The 12,735-nt window shown below is 34.6% G+C and overlaps 2 protein-coding genes and 1 long non-coding RNA gene across 4 annotated transcripts in view; 1 reads left to right on the top strand and 2 right to left on the bottom strand.

The window, feature by feature from the left end:
• Nucleotides 1–314: 314 nt before the first annotated feature.
• LOC130420511 (uncharacterized) lies at nt 315–6,722 on the bottom strand. Of its 2 annotated transcripts, none has more exons than XM_056747813.1 (10): nt 6,474–6,722; nt 4,280–4,633; nt 2,826–3,200; nt 2,646–2,729; nt 1,933–1,992; nt 1,749–1,805; nt 1,550–1,618; nt 1,384–1,446; nt 949–1,008; nt 315–816 (listed from the first exon to the last, which is right to left on the bottom strand). In XM_056747813.1, exons 2-10 carry the CDS (start codon nt 4,335–4,337, stop codon nt 770–772), a joined length of 873 nt encoding a protein of 290 aa, XP_056603791.1. In that variant the 5' UTR covers nt 4,338–4,633; nt 6,474–6,722; the 3' UTR covers nt 315–769. The 2 variants fall into 2 exon arrangements, with proteins under 2 accessions (XP_056603791.1, XP_056603792.1); XM_056747814.1 differs by having other exon boundaries at nt 1,550–1,615.
• A 298-nt stretch (nt 6,723–7,020) lies between these two features.
• LOC130420514 (uncharacterized) lies at nt 7,021–8,384 on the top strand. The gene is made up of 3 exons (XR_008906655.1): nt 7,021–7,151; nt 7,473–7,572; nt 7,736–8,384. It is a non-coding gene; the product is annotated as an uncharacterized LOC130420514 (long non-coding RNA).
• Nucleotides 8,385–9,244: 860 nt separating this feature from the next.
• The window catches only part of LOC130421233 (antigen WC1.1-like), a 15,531-nt gene continuing 12,040 nt past the window's right edge, over nt 9,245–12,735 (bottom strand). Inside the window, 4 exon segments of the mRNA XM_056749016.1 lie at nt 9,245–10,048; nt 11,837–12,042; nt 12,123–12,437; nt 12,581–12,670. Of these exon segments, the coding sequence (XP_056604994.1) occupies nt 11,915–12,042; nt 12,123–12,437; nt 12,581–12,670 (533 nt within the window). The 3' untranslated portion in view covers nt 9,245–10,048; nt 11,837–11,914.

The following is a 12,735-nucleotide window of genomic DNA, read 5'->3' as shown; positions in this document are numbered from 1 at the left end:
TCTAATTGTTTGTGTTAAACACTCTTTTAAAAACTTTTGAAATCATAGTTCTTTAAAGAAGAGGGACAGCAGAGGAATCATAACCTGAAAAAGACCTGAAATTCATGTAAGGTGCGCTAATTGGCTTTTGGACAAGTATTAAAGTAAAATTATTTTTCTAAAATATATATCATTCAAAAACTAACAAGACTGATTAATTAGCACATAGACTGATTTACCCTCTGCTGCCATCTTGAGCTCATGACCGGAATAATATCACACAACACCGATCACACATGAACTCGCAGCAAACTTCAGACACGTCAACCCCACTGTGTGTTTAAATATAACTGTTTATTAAAACGGAATAAAGTAAAACTTCATATATGTCAAGTCTGTGCTTAATTTTATTTTGTAATTTTATTAATGTTATCTACATTTAGATAGATCTTCAAGCACGCACAAATTTACCAATAGTTTTTTTTATCACTGATGCACAATTTATAATGCCAAAAAAGGTGCAACACGATTTTCCGGCAGGAGATTTAGCAGCAGTAAGACGTATTTCAGCAGCATTCAGGCTCAAATCCTCAGCATTTTTTGCTCAGCATTTAGAAAATACTTTGACTAATATAGAATTATTTTTAATACAAATAGCAAAGCATGTGACTTTAAAATGAATAAACAATGTTTGAAATATCATTAAAACATATGGCACTGTAGCTTTAGCAGCAATTATATAAGTTGTAATATTATTTTCGTATATTAGGCAGATGGTGGGCTTATTGAGTCATACAGCACCTCCCACTTTCTTTGGCTCCTCCCCCATGTCATATTCTGGGTAAAGCAAAAGTAAATTATTTTGTGAAGTAAATAAGACTTTTGAACACAGCGATAAATATGAAATTAAACATTTAAATTAAATTATGCATCTCCCTTTTTAGAAAGTTAAATAGGTAATCAACCTACCTAACAGGATTCTCACATCTTCACAGACATTCTTCACATCATCATCCTCCTGAACTCCTCCTGATGAAATCACATGACATGGGAAAACAACTCACATAGTGATTTTTTATACATCGTGTACACTTATACATCGTATATGCTCGTTACAGTCACAGTTTTGCTTTTCATTTGGGCGGTAGACATGCAAGCAAAGTTCGCCTGTGGAAAGGATCACACTTCATTCTGACGGTCACTGAGGTCATGAGGGCAAAAGCGGCAACACTTAAGTATGATGTACAAATTAATTTTCATTGTGTTGTGTTATGTTACCCTCCTTTGGGAAACCGCTTTATTTCTGGGTTAGTAAATCCTGTCAAGTGTTCCATTGAGATGATATAACCCTTCTAAAAAGTATACACTAGATGGCAGTGTATAATGTAAATGAACACAACTTACCACTTTGAGGACTAGAGTTCTGTCCTGTGGATATGACATCATCATACATCTCAAGATTGTCTTCTACAAATGTAACATAAAACACGTCATCACACCAATAGCTTTAAAGTAGATTTTCCCTTCATGTACAGATCTTTTATCCTAATAGAGAATAACAGAACTGCACCTGTCTCACTGTATGTTTTCAGTCCATCAGTAATGACATCATAGTGTTCAGCTTTTTTCACCATCTCTTCTTCATAAACACAGAACATGTTTAAAAACAAATCATGAAATGTTCTTCTGTAGGTCATGAGGGGAGGTCATGGCGTTTTTAAAGTGGAATAAACAATGAACAAATGTGATCAGTCAATAAAGTCACAGACCTCTCAGGTCACTGCGATTGGTGACATCATCATAATATTCAGTCTTGTGTTCTTGTACTATAAAAATAAGAGCAGAAGTTGAGTATTGTGTAGTATTTGCATGTTTGATACGTTTGTAAAGTAATACATCACGTTAATAAAGTTAATTAGATACAAACCTAAAAATTCAATTTAGTCTTCTTACCTGAGAGAAGCTTATCAGCATCTTCATACCCAGAATGCTGTTCTTCAGAGATGAGACTCCCTGTTAAAGTGAAGCAGAACACTCAGAAACATGTTGATCATTACAAGTAATTTGAACCTGTTTAAAACTCAGATCACATGTGTCATGATTTGTTTCTGGGTTTTCATTGTTCAGTTACCATTTTACCAGATCGTGGGTCTTTTGTTTTGTTTAAATAAAGTTTGAGTTTTTGTACCTGGGTTAACAAAGAGAATTACAGATCAACCAACCAGTAATGAATGAACTATCAAGTCCTAAATATAAAAAATAATAATAAAACAGATAAATGCTCAGACACTATCCTCACATGAACCCATTTCTCACTAGATTCCAGACATATAGATAGGAAGAACCCCCCCCCCACACACAAACACACACCTGTACACATGCACCTGCAGCTCTGTGGTTTTGTGAGAGGAATTCTGTGGTTTGAAGCAGGAGGTTTAACAGGAATAATAATAAACTAACATCAGCTGTCTGATAGACTCTAAACTACACATTCATCTCAATACAAACTCAGACAACGTACACTGAATTAAACACTTTACACATATGAAACAGATGGGAAACACTGCCTTTAATATTTAAATAAAGCAGGATATGATCTGAATTCTGAACAATTAAAAGGGTGTTATGTTTTATGATTTGAAAACAAACATTTCATGAAATCTCACCTCTCTCAGCAACGTGATTTAATCTGTGATCAATCTCTTCATAAACTGCATCAGTCTGAGTCCAGTGTATCCTCTTGAAGAGATCTGTAAGTATAGACACACAAACCTGCTGTCAGTTCACAACACATGACTGATGACACACTGAACAAGACTCTAGTAAGATTGATGACAGAACTTCACCTGTATATGAAGTGTGAACCTCCGTTCCTTTCCTCATCAATCGATTATGCTGAATCAGTATCAGCAGTGACACCAAGAGGAGTAAAAGCAAAACTAAGAGCAGTAAGAGCAAAACTCCCAGAACAATCACAACCACTGGAGGAATGAAGAGAGACTCTGATGGAGGAGTTTGAGAAGTCACTGGGCTCTTGTTAGTCTGAGATAGAGTTGTTGTTGTTGTTGTTGTAGCAGGAGTTGTGGACACAGACAAATCTGTACATGGAAGAGATTGTGCTATAGTCACCAATGTTGAGGAAACTGGACTTCTGTTAGTCTGAGAAACTGAAGGAGAAGCTGATGTTGTTGTGGCGGCAGAAGTTGTGGGTGCAGACAAATCTGTAAATGGAAAAAATACATTAAATAAACTGCTGGAATCCCAGTTGTAGTACAGCAGTATAGTGAATCCCAGTATTATCTTTGGAACGTTTAAATGAATGGTAGATAACTGGTCATTATTTACTTTAGAAACATAATGTTTCATAATTATTTTATAGAAATTAATTTACTTTATGAATTATGCATTTTGAAAACTACTTTAATCTATCTTTTCTATAACCAACAGGCTGCCCATGAGTCGCATTTGGCCCGTTGCACTTTAAAATGTGTCCGCCTTTAGGGATGTCGAAGTATTACTGATATGTGACCGTGGACGACAAAACCAGTCTTAAGGGTAAAAAATCTCGAAATTTAGATTTTTACATTATATGAAAGCTGAGGAAATAAGCTATCTATTGATATATGGTTTGTTAGGATAGGACAATATCTGGTAGAACAACAAATGTTTACGAAGCTGGAATTTGAGGGTGCAAAAATGGCAAAATATTGAGAAAATCTTTGAAGTTCTCAATCACAGGCACTGTAGCAGCCACCCCCTCAAAAAAATAAAGTTTTTATACATGTTAGGAAGGAAATTTATAAAATATCTTCATGGAACATGATCTTTACTTAATATTCAAATGATTTTTGCCATAAAAATCTGTAATTTTTACCCATATCCTGTTTTTTGCCGATTACTAAAAATGTTCCGGTGCTACTTAAGACTGGGTCACATATAAAATATATAATATAAAACTTATATGACCACTCTTCAGAAACTACACAAAACAAAGATGTCAAATAAAATGTCAAATAAACTGCATGAAAGGTACACAGTAAAAAAACACATTAATTTCCTCTGCATTTCGAAATAACAGGAAAACTGTATAAAAATCAAATGATAAGTGTCTATAAATATATAGAGACTAATAAAAGTAATATTAGTCTCTATACATTTATAAAAAAACTCACATTCACATCTGATTCATATGAAATACATTGAAAGAGATTTGAAAGATAATGCTATTAATAATGAGCATAAAATACTTCATTTCCATTTATAGTACTTTTTTCATATTTGACTGCAATTGTTCACTTACCCACAGTAATGGGCATCGCTACAGAGGACAGTAAAATGAGTGTGAGAGAGATCTCCATAATCCTCTACTGTACACACAGTCTGATTGAGAATAATGAGAAGTCGGTGTAAAGTTCTTCACTGTTCCCTAATAGACTGAACACACTGGATCATTACAACCCATCTACAGAGAGAGAGAGAGAGAGAGAGAGACCAATCACACTCTCTGTTACCTTATTAGAATTAACATAGGAAATCATCAAACAACTTGAGTGACAAATCAGAAGAGATATTTGTGATTTTCTCCATATATATCAGCAGAACGTCAGCGCTGATGAACGAGACTCCTCCCTCCATGTACAGAGGAGACAAACACCTGCAAGATTGAAGATAAATTTACACTTAATAGACGAGACTAAGAAGACACTCCAGTGTCTATTCAACATCAAATCCTGTCATGTGCAGGGGTACAGGAAACTATATGATCACCTCAAACATTTTAATACACACACGCACACAGGCTCTTCATAGATGTTGTTTTGTACATATTTCTATACATATAAATATTATGCGGAGAACCTCAGGTTCTATATGACATCTATAAATATAAAACAAACAACACATTGGAACTTACATTTAAAAATAGTATAATACAAAGTATAAATACATTTCCAAAGTATAAATACATGCAGTATCTGTATGCTTAATGTAACATGGTAAAACAGCATTTGGACATTTAACACGTGCCTCTATCAAGATATCTTTATAATACACCAATAATAATATATTTGGAGAAGCATTTATTATGCCATTAAATATTAAAATACGTAATATATCCACTAGATGGCAGTTACAAAACTGTTATATCAATACATGCATTTTTTTATTTATTTCCTTTCATTTGATTTTACTGAATTTATGCTCTGGATTAAAGAACTGAGCACCAGGGCCCGGTTTTTCAAAAGTAATCCACTAGAATTTTGGTTTTGATCCGGATCAAACCTTTAGTTTGGGTTTTTCAGAACATTTTCGTAGGATTTGGATCACTTTGATCCAAAATATCTGGATTAAACTGATCCCATCAGAAGGGTGGATTCAGCGTGGATTTCATGCCCAAAATGTAATGAAAACTTTAAAAATGTATAAAATAATACTATATTTGGATCATGCAGTATCTTATAAGATATCCTATTTATTCATAAGGTTTTAATTTTATTCGTTCATCCGTCAGTACAGTGATTAGGTAGGCTTTAACATATTCAGCCTTTCAGTATAGGCCTAAAGCAAAGTAGAAAGAGTTTGGCCTCATAAAATAATCCTCCAAACAGCTGTCAAAATTGACCAAAAACAATAAATTTTATTCCGTCACTAATTGATATATATACTCATCACAATCGATTTTTTTTTGTTTTTAGAATATTTAATAGTGATGCATACAATGATTACAGAATAACCAAAATACAAAGAATGGCAATCACTGATTTTGAAATCCAAAACAAATCCAAATCAGAAATAGTATCTAACTATTTTGTCCCTTGTTGCACGTCCTGTTTGCTCGTTCTGGCAGAATGCAGGAGGTTGGTTAGGGTCTCCAAGGGGCTCAGGTGCATCATTGTCAGCACAGAGAGGGACATTGCGCTTAGTAGCGATGTTGTGCAGGACAATACAGGCAAGGGTTATGTTGCAGATGAGGAAGTCTGAAATTATTGTGGAGTATTTGACATTAAGTCTTTTTTTTCATTCAATATATCTATACTTGATACTTGTTATAAATATGGGTATCTCTCAGATGAGCGGACTGCTAGAAGAGGATGGGGTGGGTTTTTTCTTGTTTTTAGTTTTTTTTAAATGTGTGTGTTTTCATTTCAAATAAAAATAAACTTATATTGACCCCACACTGGCTATTCTACTAGTTGCTCTTTACATATCTATAATTCTACATTGTGATTTCCTATCCTGTTTGAGAACTGGTTATCCAGCACTGGTTATCCAGATTTGGTGATCCTGAAAAGTTCCTATCCGGATCACATTGATCCAATCCGATGTTGCTTTAAAAAACTGGCTCCAAAAGTAAAATGGATTACGTGATCACGGATCAATTTTATCCGGATAAAACCTTTTGAAAAACCGGGCCTAGTAAATTGCAAAACAAGCAAACCTAGTAATGGCATGAAGTGACAATTTTAAATCACTGACACATCTTACAAAACGCTTACCTGTTTGACTGGTAAAAAAAACCTCAACTGATATTACCTGCGTCTCATGTGATTTACAGTTTCATCCGGTACATAATGAATTTGCAATAAAAGCACTAGCACACGTGATCTTTACATGCAGATACAGTGTCTCCAGTCTCAGATTGCGCAATAGCTCGATCTACACACTGATTAATATCAGACACTTAAAAGTAATACGACAAGTTAAATAACATTTATAAGCGGCATAAATCACAGTTTGTGAGAGTAATTTACACCCTACTGCCATCATGCGCCCATGTCTGGAACAACAGCACACAACACTGATCTCACACATGAACGCGCTCCAACCTTCACCCGCGCCAAACTTTACTGTTTTTGCAACTGTTCATTGAAACAGAACTGGAAAATCTATCATGCGTTTGTGAGTTACCGTCTGTGATTGTTGCCACATTTTGTAATGTCAGACATAACGTTAAGGAGTCAATCGATGTCTTGTTTTTGATTATTAATGTCTGAAGTGATTCGTACGTCATCATTGTGCTCCGGTAAGTGCTTTGTTGTTGTTGTCGTCGTCAATGGTCAATGTAACGTCTTTTAGACACTTTAAAAAGGCAAAAACAAAAGCTGGATTTAAAGAAAACACTTTAAAAAGATGCTGCATATGGCGGTTCATCATATGATTCGTTTCTAATGACAGTTAAGAGATGTGATTGTTTGTTTTTGTGCTATAATAGCGAGTTTATTGTTTAAACTCCTTATAATTATGCATAGTTAATAATCACAAAACGTTGTTCTTACAATATTTGTAACTTACCATGTTAAATAGAAACTGTCACAGTTTTAATATTTTCTTAGATGCAGATGATGTTTTATCGCCTTTAAACTTCTGTACATTGGATTATTTACATGTACTTGTGCAACAAATCTGATGATAGATATCAAGCACTACTCAAAATCTCATCAAATATTAACATTTATTTGTATTGATAAAATCACATTTATGATCTGTGTCTTCAGCTCCCACAAGATCTGATCATCCAGAGCAAACAGAAGAGTCTTGTATGTTGTATCTAAAGATCATGAGAAGATAAAGAAGAAGCTGACAGGATAAATGGAGGTGAGAAAATAACAAATGCACAATTTACATAATCACATCCAGAAGATTAGTTTTGCACGTTTATATTTATTTAAAGAAAAGCCATTATATCAAGCACATACTCTTTACTCTTTACATTTTTGGCCAATGGCTGATGTATGTTTTATTGTTCTTGTCTTTGTAGGAATTCTTAGAAGACAAAACTCAGAGTTAAGAGACTTTACAATACAAGTAACAGAAATGTCTACATGTGAGATGATAGTTTTTCTCAGCGCTCATGTTAACAGGTTAAAGCATTCACACAGTCCACAGAAGCAGCACATGCTCGTGTAGCTGTACAGTGTTGAAGCATTAGTTTATTTGATAAAAGCTAAAGCCATGATTCTGTACAATATGAAATGATTTGACATTTAATTCTCTTGTCCAAAACAGCCTTATTAATAAACTAAAAAGTAAAATACTAAAGACAATTTTTTCCTACATTTACAAAACATGTGATTATCAATACAAAACTGTTTGACATATCATAAAAAAATAAGGCACTGTAGTTTAAATCATAAAATTCGATCACTTTAACTCCTGAAGCTGCCTGTAATGTGATTGTATGGCATGAGACAGTGTGTTTGGTCATTGAGTTATACAGCCTGTCCCACATTGTGTGACTCCTCCCCCACATCATCATAGTCTGTTGTGTAAAAAGTACATTCACATTTTTATGTTAATTGCACAAAGATGTAAACCCAATTTTAAGTGTCTTTCAATGGACATTATAAAGATGTAACTTAGAATATACATATTTTACTGAAATTAAAACCTACCTAACATGTTTGTCACATCTTCTCTGTCATTCTTCACATCATCATACTCCTCGTGGACTCCTGATGAAATCACATGACATGGAAAATATACTTTATAGAACTACATTGTCTTTCGTAATGTAATGTTATTATATACTATGTATGTGTCATTTTATTATGTCTCATGGACACATCTTCTTTTCTGAGTCTAATTGAGAACACTTGATAAACTCATCTGGGTGTCTATTGTGTGTCTGTGTGACTCACCTATTAGATCTTGAAAGTTCTGTCCGTTAATGACGTCATCATAATTCTCTAGTGTGTCTGCACATAACAGATAAACGAAAACCATCAGAATAACAAACTGCCAAATAATCTGCATTTTTCTCAGTATTATTGAGAATCACTGCTGTGATCTTTGTCAAGTAAACAGTCTACAAATAATGTAAAACCACCTTTTTCAAGATCAGAGTTCTGTCCTGTGGTGTTGACATCATCATAATTCTCAACAGTGTTTTCTACAAATGTGAAATAAGACACGTCATCATACTCACAAAGTAAATTTTCCTTTATGGACAGATTTTATATTTCATCCTTATACAGAATAACAGAACTGCACCTGTCTCACTGTCCGCTTTTAATCCATCAGTGATGACATCATCATAGTATTCTGCTGGGACTTTTTTCACCATCTCTTCTACATCAACACAGAACATGGTTGACAACAAAACAGTTAATGTTGTCTTGTAGGTAATAAATTCATGACAATTAAAAAAAACTAAAAACAAACAAGAGATCAGTCAATTAAGTCACAGACCTTTTGGGTCACCGCCACTGATGACATCATCATAATATTCAATATTATATTTTTTATCTAAAAAGATAGAAATATGACACTTAAACTGTTTAGTATTGTGAATTGTAGTGTTGTTATACGATACATATACTGTATATACTAAATTTGTAAATCAAATGAGCTGTTTGTCAATCCACAGTCTTCTAACCTGAGAGGAAGTCATCTTCGACATCTTCATACCCAGAATACTGTTCTTCAGAGATGAGACTCCCTGTTAAAGTGAAGCAGAACACTCAGAAACATGTTGATCATTACAAACAACCTGAAACTGAATTAAAGTTACATCACAGAAAACGTGTTAAATATGAATCCATTTCTCAGTCGACTAGAAATATTGGCAGGAAGAAAACAAACACGCATTGCACATACTTACAAGCATATAAACCCCCTCCACATTAGCCTCCAAAAATAATCACAGGATGACACACAAACCCCCCCCCACACACACACACATGTAAACATGCACCTGCAGCTCTGTGGTTTTGTGAGAGGAATTCTGTGGTTTGAAGCAGGAGGTTTAACAGGACTATAATAAACTAACATCAGCTGTCTGACAGACTCTAAACTACACATTCAACTAAACACACACACAAACAACCCCAAAACATACACTGAATTACACACTTCACAATCATGACAATAACAAGACACACTAGTTTTAATAATTATACATCTGATATGTTTTATTAATATAGAATAACAATAACATACGTACATATATAACCTTCAACACATTATAAACATAAAGACTCACCTCTCTGACTAAAGTGTCTGTTTTTGTGTCTGGGCTCAATTTCTTCATAAACTGCTTCAGTCTGAGTCCAGTGTCTCCTCTTAGAGAGAGCTGTGAGTGTAAACACACAAACCTGCAGTCAGTTCACAACACATGACTCATGACACACTGAATAAGACTCTAGTACGATTGATGTTCATGTCTGAGGTAGTTGAATATTTCAGATCAGGGTGTATTCCAGAAAGCAGGTTAACTTACCGTCAGCTAAACCCTGAACTCTCGAACCCAAACCTTGTCTGTCTGTTCCAAAACACCTAATCAACCTCCCAACAGATACCCAGAGTTAACATTGCTCACAGAAACAACTTGAAGACAGTGTCAATGGATGACAGATTTCACGAGTCACCATGGATCCGCCTGGAAGCTTAAAGTTTTTGAATGTGATTTTTTTTATAAAATATATATATATTATATGCATTATTTTTATACTATAAGATTTAAAATATATACTCATCATGGCTATCTTTGTTACATAGACTGTATATTTGTTGAGATGTTTGTAACTTGTGTATACCATGGTATTTTAACAAAATTGTGTTGTTTAATGTATTTGATCACATTGGTAATCTCGAAGGCGGTATAAAACCTCTTTTTTGTTCCTTCTCTGTATGTAAGAATCGACCTTTATTTGGTTTTCTGAAAACTGACTTTGCATAGATGATATAGTCATATTAATGGAGACTCTTTTAATTCTAGAAACTACTACATAATCACAATGTATGATAATTAATTTGCAGCAGAGGATGAAAGTCTGCTGTGACAGAGGTAGAGGTTTAAAATGTTAGGCCCAGTCATATATACATAATAATCACGTCGCCTTTAAATATCCCTTTCTAATACACATATATTTCGTTTTTTTATTTGTTCCTTTTGACTTTGTTGCTAAAAGGCCATGGCTCTCCAAATGTGAAAAGAGGTGGAAACGGCCTATACTGAAAGGCTCATTGTAATCTGGAGAAAAGCCTTTCCATGCTAAACTGTAGGAGGAGGCTGAGGATCAGAAAGACATTTTTAAGGAATACAAGTTTGAAGTTTGAAAAACCCTAAGTTTTTTTATGTATTTTGTATGTAAATAGATTTAAAATTATATTAAGAATTTAAATATGTGAACAATTTGCCATGGTGAACCCATTGGGGGGTCACCTAATAAAACCTTGAAACCTGCCAGCCTGGAATTGAACTTCCAACCTTTGAGTTTTAAATCTGGCTCTCTAACCATCAGGTCATAACTATCTTTAACCAGACGCATCAAATATTACCCATTAAGTGGACGGATATGCATTCCTCAGGAGTTAAAATACTTCACAATTAACTGTTGGAAATTGTAAAGTGTGTATATTCATCTAGTGATATTTGGAAATGACAATAATAAGTATATTCAATATTTAATATAAATACATAAAGTTTAACAATAACAGTTTAGATTATTTTTTTTTAAGATTATTTCGTTTTAAAAGGTTAAATAATAAAGTTAATAAAAAAAATGTGATGGGTGAGATTGGAAATGTAATTGTTATTATTGCTGTAAAATTATTAAATATTATTCGTAATCTGTGCTTCAACGGTCACTTGACACTCATCAAAAGCGCACACATGCGCAGACAACCCCTGAATCTTAGTAACATTTCCTTAACCCTAGAACATAACCTGCTCCGTAGCAGTTTATCTTCATAGAGTAAGTCGCTATGGTTACTTACATACCCTTAAAGTTATCTTCACTTTTGGAACTGAAAGTTGCTGTTATTTGCTAACAAACCCTTAAACTTACCCGGGTATGTCACATAACCAGCTTTTTGGAATACACCCCTGTAATTATATATTATCTGTGGATGTGTGTACCTCTCCTCATCACTCTGTTGTGTTTAATCAGTATCAGCAGCGGCACTAAGAGCAGTAAGAGCAAAACTCCCAGAACAATCACAACCACTGGAGGAATGAAGAGAGACTCTGATGAGGAGTTTGAGAAGTCACTGGGCTCTTGTTAGTCTGAGATAGAGTTGTTGTTGTTGTTGTTGTTGTAGCAGGAGTTGTGGACACAGACAAATCTGTTCATGGTAAAACAAAACACACAATAAATAAACTGCTGAAATTATAATCAACTCATCACTTAGTGTTTTACTCTCACCTGTACAGATGAGTTCAACATGTTCTTTGTGTGAGCAGTTAGTGTGGTTTTTCAGGACGTGAGGACAGTCCCACAGGTGAATCTCAGTCCCCCTGCACTCGACTCTGTTCAGCCACACAACACCTTCACCAGCACCAAACGCTTCATTCCCATCAGCACTCAATGCTACTCCACAACCCAGCTGCCTGCAGACCACCTGAGCATCTCTGATGTCCCACAGATCATCACAGACTGAACCCCACTCAGAGTTATGATACACCTCCAGCCTCCCAGAACACCTGCCTTTACCTCCACTCAGTCTGAGAGGAACATGACCTACATCACACACATCACACAGCATTTACAATTAATTAAATGTGGAATACAAAAAGAAAAAACAGATCATTATCAAATGTAATGAATGAAAAAACATAGGTTTATAGTAAGTGTTATTTAAATCAGTTTTTATATGAAAATACCTGAACATTGTCTCTGGTACGGAGATGTTGAAGTAGAACATGTCAGTCGACTCCGGGGAACATCCCGAATCACCTTCTTTGCGTCTGAATCTAAAATTGCATTCATCCTGTCTCTCAGTGCTGTACTTTTTTAATGCTTTATATACAAAACTATT

The sequence above is a fragment of the Triplophysa dalaica genome, chromosome 5 (assembly GCF_015846415.1).
Source record: "Triplophysa dalaica isolate WHDGS20190420 chromosome 5, ASM1584641v1, whole genome shotgun sequence".
Lineage (NCBI taxonomy): Eukaryota > Metazoa > Chordata > Actinopteri > Cypriniformes > Nemacheilidae > Triplophysa > Triplophysa dalaica.
Note: the sequence above shows the minus strand (reverse complement) of the source record. Positions and strands in the feature narration are given on the sequence as shown.

What these genes read in the sequence shown, in the direction of transcription:
- LOC130420511 (XM_056747813.1), bottom strand. Translation starts at nt 4,337, where the DNA reads ATGGAGATCTCTCTCACACTCATTTTACTGTCCTCTGTAGCGATGCCC. An exon ending in AGCGATGCCCATTACTGTGG is followed by an intron (nt 3,201 to 4,279) that starts GTAAGTGAACAA and finishes TTCCATTTACAG; the next exon opens with ATTTGTCTGCACCCACAACT. An exon ending in AGATGTGAGAATCCTGTTAG is followed by an intron (nt 817 to 948) that starts GTAGGTTGATTA and finishes TGCTTTACCCAG; the next exon opens with AATATGACATGGGGGAGGAG.